The 15,820-nt window shown below is 45.6% G+C and overlaps 1 protein-coding gene across 2 annotated transcripts in view; it reads left to right on the top strand.

The window, feature by feature from the left end:
• PRKCQ (protein kinase C theta) overlaps window positions 1–10,732 on the top strand; it is a 93,525-nt gene extending 82,793 nt beyond the window's left edge. Inside the window, exons 16-17 of one of the 2 annotated variants that reach the window (XM_013968553.2) lie at window positions 6,613–6,741; window positions 9,522–10,732. In XM_013968553.2, the coding sequence (XP_013824007.1) occupies window positions 6,613–6,741; window positions 9,522–9,677 (285 nt within the window). In that variant the 3' untranslated portion in view covers window positions 9,678–10,732. The remainder of the gene's footprint in view (window positions 1–6,612; window positions 6,742–9,521) is intronic. The other variant, XM_013968554.2, reaches the window with a different exon arrangement.

Here is a 15,820-nt window from a genome sequence, read left to right as displayed (position 1 = left end):
CCCGGAACCCTTGATACTGCAGGCTCTTATCATCTTAGCAGCGATCTCCAGAATTTACTATCAAAGTAGGAGTCAGACCTCACCTGCGATAGACCAGACTTAAGCCTTGGCAGGCTTCCCTGGTGGCTCAGCGGTAAAGAATCTGCCTGCCAATGCAGGAGACACAGGTTCGAGTCCTGGTCTGGAGGATCCCACATACTGTGGAGCAGCTGAGCTCATGCAGCACAGCTACTGAGCCCATGCAGCACAGCTACTGAGCCCGTGAGCCCATGGCCGCAGCAAGAGAAGCCGCCGCAGCACAGCTAGAGAGCACCCCACTCACTGCAGCCAGAGAAGAGCCTGCAATGAAGGCCCAGCACAGCCAAAGGCAAACAAAAGTAAGAAAGGAGATTACTTCAGAGAAAAAAAGAACCAGAACCCAGTGCTACAGACTCCAAGATCACTAACCATGCACCAGGAGAGCCCAGGGAATCAGTCCATTGCACAGACACACACTGCATGGGAACGCCAACTGCAGATTTAAACTTCAAGTTCTCCTCTTTTGAAGATGCAGAACACCAGTACAGTGTGATTGTAGTAAGTTGTAAAAAAAGAAAGAAACTCATGCTCATACAACATGCTAATTACATATCATGATAAGCACCTACATTTACTGAGCTGTTCCAGCGACTATGTGGATCAAAAAGACCCACAAGTGTTAACCAAGAGCCAGCAGATCTAAGAAGAACTGCAAATGCAGGTGTTTTGAACAAAACAGAGTTTTGATTCCTGACAACTCATATCAGCTAGCTAAAATAAAAAGTCACTTAGGGAAATAATTTTTAGCTCTGCTCTTCTTATAATGAAAAGGGGACGAGAATAGGATCTTTCCACATCAGATGTTATCAGTGGTTTTAAATCCAAACTTAGAAGATTATCCGGCCTATCTTTTTTTCACCAGTCTCCTTTTTTCTCATGAAGAACTGCTCAGAATTAAATTTATACTGCGTAATACACTTCAGCCTCTCATCCGACTGTTAGCTGGACTAGGATGTTTCATATGTAGAGGCGGCTGTGGAGTTCTCCATGAGGAATCAAGGTCTTGACTCTGAAGTGCTGACAGAGCCCCCAGAGGAGCCCCAGCCCAAGGTTGATGGTATTTAAAAATCTGAACCGGTACACCTTCAGCTTGCGCTTTCTGATGGATCCAAACAGGCAGTAAACTTAGAAAACTCCCCAAAAGACCAATCAAGTTCCCTTTTAATGACTGAACAACACATCTATAAAGTGAAAGCTAATTTCAAAATTAACCAATTTTAAAAAAAGATGACAACAGTAAAAATTAGTTACAAGCATTGAATGTAAACAATTTTGCTTTTCCATAATGGCAGCTTCAGGCACTATGACAGTTGGTACATTTATTTTACACCCTGGCTCTTGGAAGGAGTTAATTGAGGTATGTTAGTTGGTTCCAGCTGCTGTAACAAAACACCATAGACTAGGCGAATTAAACAGCAGAAATTTACTTACATTTCTGAAGGCTTGGGAATCCAAGGTCTGGGCCTGACGGGGGGGTTTCTGGTGAGAACCCTCCTGCCTGCAGGCACTGTGTTCTCCCAGACGACTCTGACACCTCCTCTTACAAGGACTCGCCTATCAGATCAGCTCCACCCTCATGAGCTCATTATCCTTAAGCATCTCCTTACTCCCAGTTCACCCACACTAGGGGCTAGGGATTCATACACGGATTTTGAAGGGACACGGTTCAATCCATAGCATGAAGGCTGCCCTCCAAAGGCCTGGACTGTCAGAACTCACTAGAAAAAGAAAGCGAGGAAAAGGCTTGGGGGGTCTGAAGCTAACATTGCAGCTACCTTTTCCATAAAGCTGAACACCTGTGCCTCCAAACCCAGTTCCTCCCAGCTCAGCAGAGGAGACGCCCTGGCAAGGACACAGTGAGGATGTAACCCAGACCAGGTGGAGATGATGGGAGTAAGTCCACAGAAAGACACCAGGGTCGGGTGGTTTCCAAGGAGAGGAAGATTGAGGAGGAGGAAAGGATTGCTTCCTGTTGGAGGAGGAAAGATGCGATGAAAAGTGCAAGATGGAAACTAATTTTATCAGCTCAGCTCCTAGAACCTGGGAGAACTATCTAGAGCAAGGGCATGGGCCTTTTACTTACTAACATCAAGTTTCCATCTTTTAATTACTCAGCAATTAAAAGGACAGAGCTATTGAGTCACCAAATAAGCAAAGGACATTAAAGTGAAAAGAAGAAAAAGTCAGTCTCTGTAGGTCACGTACTGTATGAGCCCACGTCTGTAACATTCTTGAAAGGCCAACACTGTGAGTTGTAAACCGGATTAGTGGCTCCCGGGGGTTAGGGATCGCGGCGGCAGGGGAGTGACCATCAAGGGGAGCCCCACGGGAGATCTTTGTGGTGGTGCAGCAGTCCTGTATCCCGTCCGTCTTCATGGCCGCCCAGACCTCCGCGTGTGATGCAGCGCGCAGGACGAGGCGCATACATTGTGTGCGTGTCGGCCTCCTGCACCGTCGTCGTATTACGATGGACGCGCTCGGGGAGACCAGGCAAAGGCGTGCAGGACCCGCCTCTACTCTCTTCGCAACTTCCTGTGAATCTACGTGTATGATCTGAATGTTTGCGTGCTCCCAGAGCCTCACATGTTTCAGCCCTCGAACTCACAAAGTGACGTTATAGGTCGTGAGGCCTTTGAGGGGCAATTAGGTTTAGATGGGGTCACGAGGGTGGGGTCCTCAAGGTGGGATTAGTGTCCTTACAAAAAGAGGGAGAGAAAAGAGATCGCTCCCTCCTTATGTGCGCCAAGGAAAGGCCACGTGAGCCCGTGGCAAGACGATGGCTGCCTCCAGGCCAGGACGAGAGGTCTTACCGGAAACTGACCATGTCAGCACCTCCTGGACTTCCCACCCTCAGAACCACCAGAAACAAATGTCTGCTGTTTAAGCCTCCCAGTCTGGGGCGTTTTGTTACAGCAGACTGAGGCCCTATAATTATTTCAAAATAAAAAGTTTAAAAACAAAACTAAATCTAAAGCTAAATTCTAGCAAATACCCTCCTCCGCTTAAAAAAAAAAAAAATCACCTGCAGAGTTTCAGTGGCAGGGGGAAGATTTACTGTGAATGTAGAAAGTGAATTTTCTTGTTGAGTAGAGCAGAAACAAAGACAATTAAGGATAAAGAAGGGGAAGAAAAAGAACCAGTTGTTGAAAGAGGTTTTAAATCCACGTGGAGGAATCTGGGCTCATTCTTTCTCATGTGAGCAAGTAGAATGTCCATGTCCTTGCTCTGTGGGAAGATCTCCCAGGTTCTAGGAGCTGGGCTGATAAAAACTGGTTTCCATTTTGCGATGTGCTGATTGTAAGAATGGCCTCTAGTTTCATCTCTGCATCTCTTTTGCTCTATGATTTTAATCCAACAGCCCTCACATCCTTGAGCTCCCTTTTCTGTAAAAATCAAAGGTATACTAATGAATCATTTTGAGAGAAACTCCCTCTAGGGAGTTATACCTAATGTTGTGAGACCCAGAAGTAATGGACCCTCTGAGAAAGGTGGGCAGAGCATTCACTGGCCTCTGTAACTGCAGTGGTGTCTGCACCCGGCTCCACCCTCTAGTCCGGCAAGGGCATGGATGCATGTAGTGCGCGGAACAAACGCACGTCAGGAGAGGCTGTGCCCCAGCGAGAGTTACAGCTGGAAAGGGGGCCACTGAAAAAACCAGAAGACAGACTACGAGGGAGAGGGAACGTTTGCAGACGGTATGGTCAGCGAGGGGTTAATAGCCAGCATACGGAAACAACTCACACAATTCAACATCAAAAGAAAAACAGCCCAATTTAAAAATGGGCAGAATTTATCTCTGGGCTTTCTGTTTTGTTCCATTGATCTGTACTCCTGTCTTTGTGCCTGTACCATATTACTCAGCCATTAAAATGAATACATTTGAACCAGTTCTAATGAGGTGGATGGAAACTGGAGCCTATGATACAGAGTGAAGTAAGCCAGAAAGAAAAACTCCAATACAGTATACTAACGCATGTATATGGAATTTAGAAAGATGGTAATGATAACCCTGTACGCAAGATGGCAAAAGAGACACAGGTGTATAGAACAGTCTTATGGACTCTGTGGGAGAGGGCGAGGGTGGGATGATTTGGGAGAATGGCATTGAAACATGTATAACATCATATGTGAAAGGAATCGCCAGTCCAGGTTTGACGCATGAGGCAGGTGCACTGGGATGACCCAGAGGGATGGTCCAGGGAGGGAGGTGGGAGGGGGCATCAGGATGGGGAACACGTGTATACCCGTGGCAGATTCATGTTCATGTACGGCAAATCAAACACAATATTGTAAAGTAATTAGCCTCCAGTTAAAATAAATTTATATTAAAAAAAGAAATGAAAAAAATAAAAAATAACAAAATTAAAATGGGCAGAAGACCTTTTCCAAAGAAGAAATAAGGATGGTCAAGAGGCACATGAAAAGATGTTCAACATCATTAATCATCAAGGAAACACAAATCAAAACCATGAGATGTCACCTCCTATCTGTCAGAACGTCTGTTGCAAAAAGACAACAAATAAAAAATGTTGGTGAGGAAGTAGAGAAGAGGAAGCTCTCCTGCACTGTTGGTGAGAATGTAAATTGGTGCAGCCATTATGGAAAACAGCATGGAGGTTCCTCAAAAAACTAAAAATATTTATAATAGCAAAGATGTGGAAGCAACACCTGAGACTTCATTAATGACAAATGAATAAAGATGTTTTATATACGTATGTATGTATATATATGCACATACATATATACACACACAATGTAATACATACACACACACACACATCCAATGTAATACTGTTTAGCCATATGGAAGAATGAAGTTTTGTCATTTGCAACGACATGAATGGACTTAGAGGGCGTTATGCTAAGCGAAAATAAGTCAGACCTTGTCACAAAGAGTTGGACAGGTCTTGAGCGACTAACACTTTCACAGAAAGGTAAATACTATATCACTTACATGTGGAATCTTAAAAGTATAGCAAACTAGTGAATATAGCGAAAAAGCAGCAGACCCACCAACACAGAGAGCTGGTGGTTACCAGCGGGGAGGAGGGTGGGGTAACACAGGGTTGGGAGGGGAGGCACAAACTCTTAGGTGCAAGATGGGCTAGAAGGATGTATTATTCAGCATGGGGAGTACAGCCAATGTTTTGTAATAACTAAAGGAAAAGTAAACTTTAAAACTTGTGGGGAATGTCTTCTTTAAGGTTTAAAGAATTACAGCGGGAACACGGCTGTCCAGTTGACGGTGGTCAGAGACACGCCCCTTTCTTCCTCATTTATTCGTCCAGGATGTCCTGTCTGTTTGGAAGATGATGAAACACTATTGATCCCAGACAGAAACGCCTCTCCCTTTAGTAGAAAGAGCCGTCTGAGGAGGGACTGAGGTTGGAGGGGAGATTCCAGTGGCAGATGCGAAGCCTGGGGGTCGAGGGGAGGGGGCCATCCGCAGCGTCCCAGCACTGCTTTCTTGCCCAGACAGTCGAATACGTTTAAACAAACTCCAGCTGCATCCTGGCCGTTTATGTAAGAGATGTGCTTTTCCCTACAAATGTAAACCACACTTGTGACAGCTTTTATGGACGAAATCAAACCTTTCTCTGTAAGCATTTATTCCTCTGGTGCAGCCTCCCCTGTGGCAGAGATGATGACTGCCCGCAAGGTCAACGGGCATCTTCAGGACCAGGGTGGGGAGGATCAGCTGCAGGGCCGAGATGATAATTTACTCATCTGTGCAAAACTAGAAAGGATTTGGAGTCCTGAAGCTGGAGATCATATTACCTTCTCATTATTCCTTTTATCTTCTAATTTTCTTTTTACCTTTCACAGGTATATCTGCTAGGCTCAGAAAACTCTTTCTCATGATCCTCTTGGAACAAACTCCCCATGTTACTGGGGGAATGAACAGAAAACTAGTGTGTGCACACTTGGCCTCAGGCAGCTGTTATACTTCTAACCTGATTCCCTGAAGCATTTAATTATAACAACATGAGGCTAAGCTTTTCCTTAGAGCATGAGTGTGACCCTAAGAAAGCAGCTTTGTAAGAAATCCAACTCGGTTGATGGCAGTCAAACAACAAACACACACGCTGGTCAGTTACCCTCTGCTGGTGTGTTTTGCAGACCAGGAATTAGCGCACACCTGCGTGTGTGTGTGTGTGTTTGTAACCCACAGAACAGACCTGTAAGGAGGATTCACTCACCTTACTGATGAGGAACCTGACTCAGAGCCTCTGTGACTTGCTGGCGGCCTCATGAATAACATAGGGCAAAGCTGATTTCTATCGAGGTCTAGATAATTTAAAAAACAGCATTTCTAGAGCAAAGCTCAGACTCTGGAATATTCAGTAGACCTGTTGCCACTAGTTTGACTTGAGTCGATAGTTTAAGACAGTTGAAAAAGAAGGCTCTGAAATCAGGTGGCAAGAGCCAAACCCCTCTCCTAGTGGAGTCAAGCCTTGAGGTCTAGGCTCCTTGCATCTGAGAAGCCTGGTTCATCCCATGAGAAGTAATTGCTCTCCTTCTGCTCCCTTTCAGCTCTTCGTAAGAGAGCCTGAGAAGCGGCTGGGGGTGAGGGGAGACATCCGTCAGCACCCCTTGTTTCGGGAGATCAATTGGGAAGAGTTGGAAAGGAAGGAGATCGACCCACCATTCAGACCTAAAGTGGTAAGGGGCCCCCGGGACCCTGAGGTCCTGCCAGCACCGTCCTCACATCACACCCAGGCTGCCTGGACCCTGACTCCCCATCCACCCTCTGGGGTGCTGTTCTTGGAAGAAAATCTTCTTTAACCATAATCAGGCTATGGGGCTGGGGAGGGGGATGTAACTCATTTACTGTGTTCGCAAATGCAGCTGCGTGAAGAATGGATCACTGAGTACACAGGCCTTAGACCGAATATGTGTGTGGACAGGTAACCCTGAGATGCAATGTGGAGCTTTGCACGGATGCATTCAGGCTTTCAGGGTCAAGTCTGTGTGACCCAAACCTGAGCATAAACCCTGCCTCCTTTAACAGGAATTTTGGAGCCATGTGTTCTGTGATATTTGTGAAATTTTCCCTGACACGTGTCATCTGGTCATGTAACTACAGACCCTAATGGTAATTGGTAGATGTTTTTTTCATGTAAGAAGTAAGGTGGTGCTTAGAAAAAGACAGGTCTCTAAATTCCCACTGGCAAGAGTCACCAACCTTCCTGAGCAAGGGCAGAACTTCCTGGGTCACTGTAAATGAAGCAAAGTTGAGATAAAATATCTTCTGAAGGTAGATGGTATGTGACGGAACATATGAATGCACCTGAACAATTACGACTGAGCAACTTCACTTTCACTTTGCGCTTTCATGCATCGGAGAAGGAAATGGCAACCCACTCCAGTGGGACGCTGCTCCCAGGGGCGGGGGAGCCTGGTGGGCTGCCGTCTGTGGGGTCACACAGAGTCGGACACGACTGAGTGACTTAGCAGCAACAGCAGCAGCAGGGTGGTCACTTTCCTGTTATGTGCATTTTACCACAATTTTTAATTTTTTTATCATGGTTAAAAGTCACATAATATAAAAACATACTATTTTAACCACATTTCACTGTTCAGTGGCGCTAAGGACATTCACAAGGTTGTGCAACCCTCACCATCATCCACCCTCCTGAGTTTTGCACCTTCCTCAACTGAAACTCTGTCCCTGTTAAACACAAACTCCCCAGTAGTATGTATATACAATGGAATGTTACTCAGCCATAAAAAGGAGCAAAATTGTGTCATTTGCAGAGACATGGATGGAACTAGAGACTATATCATAGAGTGAAGCCAGAAAAACAAAACGTTGTATATTAACACAAATATGTGGAATTTACAACAATGTGCAGCTGAACCTATTTGCAAGCAGAAACACAGACCCATGTATTTGTAGAGAGCAAACATATAATGATTTCAAGGGGGTGGGGAGAGTGGGGTAGACTGGGAGATTGGGATAGACATATTTATCACAGTTTTTTTTTAAGAGTAAAGCAAAGTGGTGCGTTTGCCAGCTCTACCCTCATTCCTGGTGATTCTGAGAATAAGATAGCAGTGACCTGGGCGAATATGAGCCATCTTTGCACCAGGTGGCACAGGCTTGTGGATTTCAAAACACTGCATCCACTCTAGAAATTGTCTTCTGTCATTACTTGTGGTGGTGGATGGCCAGTCAGGGCAGTGTGTCCCCGAGCCAGGAAGAGTTAGTTATTCTCAACATTTTCCAAGGGTCCTACAGGGCTGGCCCCGAGCAGTCTTCTTATTTGTAACAGCACCATTTCTAATACACAGGTTAATAATTTAGAGAGTAATTTCTGCCTTGTTCCAGCTCATCAGGGCAATGTCGTTTGTCTCGGCTTCCATGAGAGACTATGATGGACTTGATGTTTTCTGCACAAAAAAATCGGACCTTTGATCTACTCCTTCCTTGTGGGATGATTCCAGATGCTTCCCATAGGAAGGCATTTCCGTGACCTGCAGTCTAAGCAGCTGTTTGTGGGCAAAGGCCAGAGAACTGTTGACCTCAGCAGCTCTGGGGGCCCCTTAAGAGTGGAAGGGCTGACTCTAAGTCATGCTCGTATAAGGGTGAGATTGCGTAATGGTTGCTGTTAATCTTAGAAAGTGGAAGCGCACACCATACTGAGCCGTATTTGTGAAAAGGTCTGTTTTTGGTCATGGGCACCAGTAGATCGGGTGGCGTGAAGGGAGGTCATCTTAATCTGTCTTGTCTGTGGAAGACAGCCCAAGAGGTTTAATAGTAAAATTAGCATGGGATTCTTTTCCCATTCAGGCCATTAAAGAGTAGAGTTCTCTGTGCTATACAGTAGGTCCTTATGAGGAATCTAAAAAGAGAGTAGTATTTTATGTTTTTATATATATATATAACTGATTCACTTTGCTATACACTTGAAACTAACACATTGTAAATCAGTTATACAGCAATACAATGTTTTAATAAAAAATTAAATAAAATGACTTAAAAATAAGATGACTGTGGGTAAGGGGATGAACAGTAGGGAAGGATGTTGACAGAACAGGAATGTGTAATCTGCAAAACTCCTCCCCTCCTCCACTCCCAACCCCAACCCCTACCTCCCACTACTTCTCCACCCAGGGTCACCTGTAGATTAAAAAATCAGAGGTCAGACTGGGGCTGACCATTTTCCCGAAGGTTGCCAATCCTGCCTCACGTAAACTTATTTGAATGTGTAACTCATAGAATCCCTCTGTATGCATTTATTATACTGTTGATAACACTGATGATCTGGGGTCTGAGAGACGGTCAATAAAACTCCCATATGATCAGCTGTGTTACTTTAGTTTATTTGCAGATGCCAGCTTTTTCACATGCAGAGTATAGCCTTGATGGTGAAAACAAAGATAACGAGTTCAGTGGCTGATCTTCTCTTTTTCTCCCCACCACTTAAACTCTGATCCAGAAATCGCCATACGACTGCAGCAATTTCGACAAGGAGTTCCTGAATGAGAAGCCCCGGCTGTCATTCGCAGACAGGGCGCTGATCAACAGCATGGACCAGAACATGTTCCGGAACTTTTCCTTCATGAACCCAGGGATGGAGAAGCTGATATCCTGACCTCGCCTCTCCGGAGGATTTGCCCTCTTCCCTCTGTGAACTGGTTCAAGCGGACACTCCTTGGTTTCCTTTTCAACTTGGAAAAGAAAAGAAACACTCACCCATAGAGGCTGAGCCCCTGGGAGCTCCTCAGCAGCTTTGTCTGTAGCAGAAACTAGCTCTGCTTCACTGATGACTGTGGCCAGTCTTGAAGTTAGTTTCTTACTCACTGTAGCTATTTACTTGAAGATGGATCTCCATGCTGTGAAAGATCTGAAAACTGAGCTCTGCTCTGAGTTATGACTCTTCACCTGGGCACCAGCTACTGGTCCATGACCTACGTGTTGACTCAAGAAGCATAATCTGAACCTCTCAAGACCGAAGACAGCACATGGCCTGGCGTAGCACTGGATTCCATTCAGCCACAGACAAGTCACCATTAACCCATTTCATTCTGTTCACACCTGTGCAAGTGTAAGGGGGAAGGGGTGGGGGAAGCCCTGAATAGGGTCTTACAGGAACTCTTCATAATAAACGTAGCTTATAAGTTAAGATTTACAAATCCATTCATTCTGATTAGCGAGGAAATTCATGGGAGAAAGGAAGGTGGAGAGTGTTGGTGTCATTGATATCAAAGGTTGACTCGACCCCTACTCTTGTTATCTTGTCAACATAGAAATTAGAATCCAATGAAGATTTAGTCATAGAATCATTTTACTCCTGCCAATAAAACTTTCCCACCCATCCATTCTCAGCTGATTTCAGTATCAGTGGCAGTTTCTCATTATCATCCTCACATTAGAACAGGAGAAAAAAATGAAATGTGTAATTCTTCTAGGGCAAAGAAATCCCATTCCTTTATGATACCATTACTGATGTTTTGATGACTCCTAAGTCTCTTGAGAGAGACATCTTTCAGGATAAACACCCATGCATGCTATTCACAGTGATCTTATTTAATAAGAATTCTAGCTATACCTGTTTGAAGTATCTGTGTTGTTTGTATATTTTGATAAAATGTTATGACTTTATGACAAAGAGATGGATACATAAAAATGGAATAAAAGAAAGATGCCTCTTCATAGTTTTAATTCCCTACTCATCCCCCTCACCCCCAACTTGGTTCTGTTTGGATTATCATCTGTTTAGCTATCATTGAGGTGGTTTTAAATTTTGAGAATCATTCAAAATCCTCAACCAGAAGAGAGGCTCAGATAACCCTGAAGTTATTGGTATTATATGTCTCTTTCTCTTTCCTACGAGATTTCTTTTTCCACTCACTTTCCAACATACTTTATTCCAAATTCCCTACACAGTCTTCCAAGGACCTGTGGGATCAGGTCTTTAGTTTTCCACTCTCAACTTTGCTCCAGCGACTTCAGTCATAGTGGTCTCCCCATCACGCTGGACGTAGTTCTGCCTCAGGGCCTCTGCACTTCCTGTTCTCAGCACCTGGGATGCTCTTCCCTCCAATAAGATTCTTTGAAAGAATGATCTCCAACACCCGAATTCAGCTCTGCCTCCTAACCTCTCTCCTGACACTGCTTCCTCCAATGACAGCCTTCTTTCCTGTTCTTATGGAATGTGCTCAATCCTTATCTACCTCTCTGCAACTTTTGATATGCAGTTTAATATGAACTGTTTAATCTCCAGCCCCATGGATGTTCTGACCTTCCCTCTTTCATCACCTCCACCTTTGATTAACTCCCCACCTCTAGCTGGCGTCACTCCCTCCTTCTTCCCCAAATCACCTCTGAGGCCCCTCCCCGCATTTTTGTTTAACATAGTTTTCTCTTATCCCATGCCTTTAAGGATCCTCAATGCAATCATCTCAATCCTCATCTCCAGTTTAGGCTCTCTGCCAGACTTCACGCAGGTTCCATTAACATGTCCTGTTTTCTTAAGATATTTCTATCTCTTACTTCCTAATTCTAATAACAGCACCATCATGGACCTAGTCATCCAGGCTCAGAGGCACAGAGTTCTTGTCAGCTATCTGCTCTCCCTTTCTAACCTCCCTCCCTCTCTCCCTTCTACAAAATCCGTTTGAATCTGCCTCTGCGGTCTCTCCAAATACATACGTATCTCTCCTCTCTCCCCTGCTAATCGTGCCTGGATTATTTAATAGTCTGTGAACCAGTGTTCCCATCTTAAGTCTGTCCACATTTTAATTCACATGTACAATATATAAACTGTAGGGTGGGAATAACTTTTCCTCTACCCTCTTATGTTCTGTGCCCAAGGGCCTGTGAATTAAGTTGACAAAAGCCCAATGAGCAAGAGAAGCGTACTTTTATCTACGCGTATAATGTGTGTACATGTGGGAGAGCTCCGTGATGAGGCACTCAAAACAGTGGTTATGATTTGGGGCTTAATAGCTAACTTGCCAGGGGACAGGGAGGAAAAGGAAAAGTCTCCAATGGAAAGAGCAAATAGGTTTCAGGAGATGAGAGTTTGCGGAGGTGGGTTTACTCTTTGTCTCACTCCTGGGATCAGACACACACCAAAGAAGGAATCTATGGTGGTTCTCACTTCTCTGAAGTGTCTGCGTTTAGTTAGTTAAAGGAAGCTCCAGAAAGGCCTCTTTCTGCCTCTACTGCATCTCAAATAGCTTAAAATAATTTTTTACTGTTTATGAAAAAAATAATTTGTACTATTTATGAAATATGAAAGTACTGTCTTCAGAAATCAAGGTTTTTATACCGTGCCCTTATATTCATAATGGTGTGCAGGCTTCCCTGGTTAAACCCCATTCAAGGCGCCCTATCCTGTCCCCAGACACCCTCTCTACCATCCCCTCTTGCCTCTGCCCTCCACTCATCTGTACTCCCATCACTCCAGATGGTTCTTAGCTCTGCCTGTGAACCCCCATTGCTTCCTGCCTCTGGGCCTCCCTGAGGCTAGTTTTTCTGCCCAGATTGTCCCCACCCCACGAGTTCATGTCCTCCTGTCGCTCAGGTCTGCCAAGAGGAGCCTCCTTTTCCTTGCTGGCCGCCAACCCAAGCTGGTGTATCTCTTGCCCCTTTAAGCTTCCATTCCACTGGATTTCTCTCCACGTCTCCAACACACTCACCATTTTCCATCAAGCTCTAAAAGCATCTGCTTTGCCTCTGTTTCTAGACTGTAAACCCCTGAGATTTACAGGCTCACTTCCCACATTTCCTTTGTATATTCAGGGTCAAAAGGAGCTGTCGGGCAAGTTGAGTAAGGAGTGTATGTCAGTGTGTGAACAGTGATCCCTCAAAAGATATGTCCCCCAGTACCTGCCAGCATGACCTCATCTGGAAAAGGGGTCTTGGCACATCTCTTTAATTAAGTTAAAGATCTCAAGATGAGAGCATCCTAGATTTTGTAGGGCTGGACCCGAAAGCCAACATCAGCTGTCCTTATAAGAAACACAGGGAGAAGGGGCGGCTGGGGGCAGAGACAGAAGTGAGGCAGCCACAGGCTCAGGAACACCCAGGGCTGCGAGAATTTGGGAGAGGCCAGGACGGAGCCGCCTCTAGAGCCTACAGAGGGAGCGTGGCCTGCCAGCACCCTGGCTGACCTTCTGGCCTCCAAAACCTAGAGAGGGCTTCCCGGGTGGTGCGGTGGTAAAGAATCTTTCACCAAATGCAGGAGTCAGGCATAACTGAGCTACTGAGCACACACGCAGGCCCCTCCTAAACTGAGGGAGAGTACATCTGGGTCATTTTCAAGTCAACCAGCCTATGGTCACGACAGCAGCTACAGGAAATGGATGCTCTGTTCAGGGAAGCCAGCAGTGGGTGCGCTGGGAGAGGGCAATGGTGAGGTTCAGGCTATCCTGTCTCTGATACAGACAGGGCCCTCCCCACCCAGGCCAGACCCTTACATCCCTTCTCCTGCAGCAACACCTCCACCGTCTCTCAGCTCCTTGTCACGTTCTGACTCTTGCCTGCGTGTTTCTCTCGTCACCTCGTTTCTCTCGCCAGCTTCTTCCCTCTCTGGCCTCCAATATCCTCTCTGACTGCAGAGCTCGTGGTTTTTCCACACACACAGGAAGGGGCCTCTGTCCGGCTCTCGATTTTCGACTTTGGCAGCTGTTTCTTCCTGCCGGTGGAACATCCGCACTGTGGTTTATAAACCTGTCAATATTGTCAGAGAAAAGACCCAGAGACACTTGTGAATGCACAGGAAGGCTGTCTATTCAAGGACCATCGCGATGGGCGTAGGGACCAGCATAGGAGCGGGGAGCTGCATGGGAAAGTGAGGGTTTACAGACAAGAAACAGGGGCAGGGCAGTGGATGGAAAATTACTAAGAAACAGCAGGGGGAAGGGGGGCTTCTGGCTGATCCGACCTAGCAGGATTCTTGCAGAAGGCAGGCCAGGTGAGCAGACCTCACCTCGGGGATAAGGGATCACATGTCAAGAGTGGGGATTCTGGTTAAACTGATGTCACAAGATTCTTGCTAAAATTGGACGATGCAGAGACAAACACAGAAGCCCCAAAGTTATGCTTACTTGAAAAAGATTTCAGGGAGGCTGAGTACAGTATCGTCAAGGAGAGAGTCTCTGTTGGCATTCAGAGCAAAGATCCCAGCTGCAGCCGCGAGGGCTTCGGGATTACCACCAGTCCAGCCTTCCTCTCTCCATGCCAGAACTACTTCCATGTGGTCCCGAGAGCTTGCTACCCTCCCTGCTGTGAACATGACTGTAGAGAAGAGATCGGTTCCTAGGACGCCTTGTTTCAACTGAGACGTGCTGGGAGCGTGAGGAGCTGTGGAGAGCCGGCGGGATTGGGAACCAGAGAGACCTGAGCTCAAGCCCCAGCTCTGCCATGGTAAACTTTGCAGCCTCACTTAACTTCCTGGATGAGACTTTCTCGCCCATAAAATGGAGCTCATAGTCCATTATGAGACTGGGAGATGCTCCCACACAGGGCAGGGGAGGAGGGGAGCGGGGAGAGTCAGTGGATGCTTCCTAGTGTGAGTCACTGGAAATTTTCAAGTTGATCATGAGCATGAGGATATCCATACATTCATCCACCCATCACATCTATCTATATCTCAGCTATTGATATAAATATATCAATATATTGATAGATATTAATAGGTGCACTGGATGAATGGATGCATAAATAGAGATGTTAGTGTCACTGACCAGAAAAGTACATCAAAGTCAAATGTGCAGATGCTACAAACATTTGGATAAAGAATTTGAAGGTCATTCCACAGGCAAACTGAAGACACTGAAATTATGCCAACAAAGCACGACAAAATCCTCAAAGCAGAGCCATTAGAAGCATACATTTAAATTTTTTAAATTAAAATATAGAGTTTTCTGCCACCCTGGAAGTGAATTTTCAGCAATGAAGACCCATTCAGATTCTTCTATGTGTACAATCATATTATCTGAGTTGGAAAATATCAGTAAGATGGAGTACCAAGAGGCCTCAGCCCTTGCACCTCAAAAACAAGAATCTAACAACTACTCACTGAGGAAAAGCGCTCTGGAGAGATAAGAAGCCATAACAAGCCGTGTGTATGTGCTAAGTCACTTCAGTCATGTCTCTTTGAGACCCTATGGACTGTAAACCTCCACACTCCCCTGTCCATGGGATTCTCCAAGGAAAAAAAACACTGGAGTGTGTTGTCACTGAAGCTGTAAAAAGCCAGTGGGAGGGGAAAACTGGGGATGGCCACATAGAAAGCTACAGAAGGTGTTTAACTGTGTCTCCCCTCCTCAGACTGGTGCAGTTCAGCACCAAGAGGATCCCTGCAGCCACAACTTCTCAGCTTTGGGGCCCAGTGGCCCACCTCACCACTGCAGGGGTGGATAGTGGTTAATATCCAAAACACTATACATAAGGAACTCATGCAACAAAGACCCTTGAGAGTCCCTTGGACTGCAAGGAGATCAAACCGGTCAGTCAATCCTAAAGGAAATCAATCCTGAATATTCACTGGAAGGACTGATGCTGAAGCTGAAACTCCAATACTCTGGCTACCTGATATAAAGAACTGATTCATTGGAAAAGACTCTGATGCTGGGAAAGATTGAAGGCAGGAGGAGAAGGGGATGACAGAGGATGAGATGGTTGGGTGGCATCACTGACTCAATGGACATGAGTTTGAGCAAGCTCCAGGAGCTGGTGATGCACAGGGAAGCCTGGTGTGCTGCAGTCTCACAGAGAGTCAGACAC

The sequence above is a fragment of the Capra hircus genome, chromosome 13 (assembly GCF_001704415.2).
Source record: "Capra hircus breed San Clemente chromosome 13, ASM170441v1, whole genome shotgun sequence".
Taxonomy (NCBI): domain Eukaryota; kingdom Metazoa; phylum Chordata; class Mammalia; order Artiodactyla; family Bovidae; genus Capra; species Capra hircus.
This window is presented reverse-complemented; position numbering and strand designations above follow the sequence as displayed.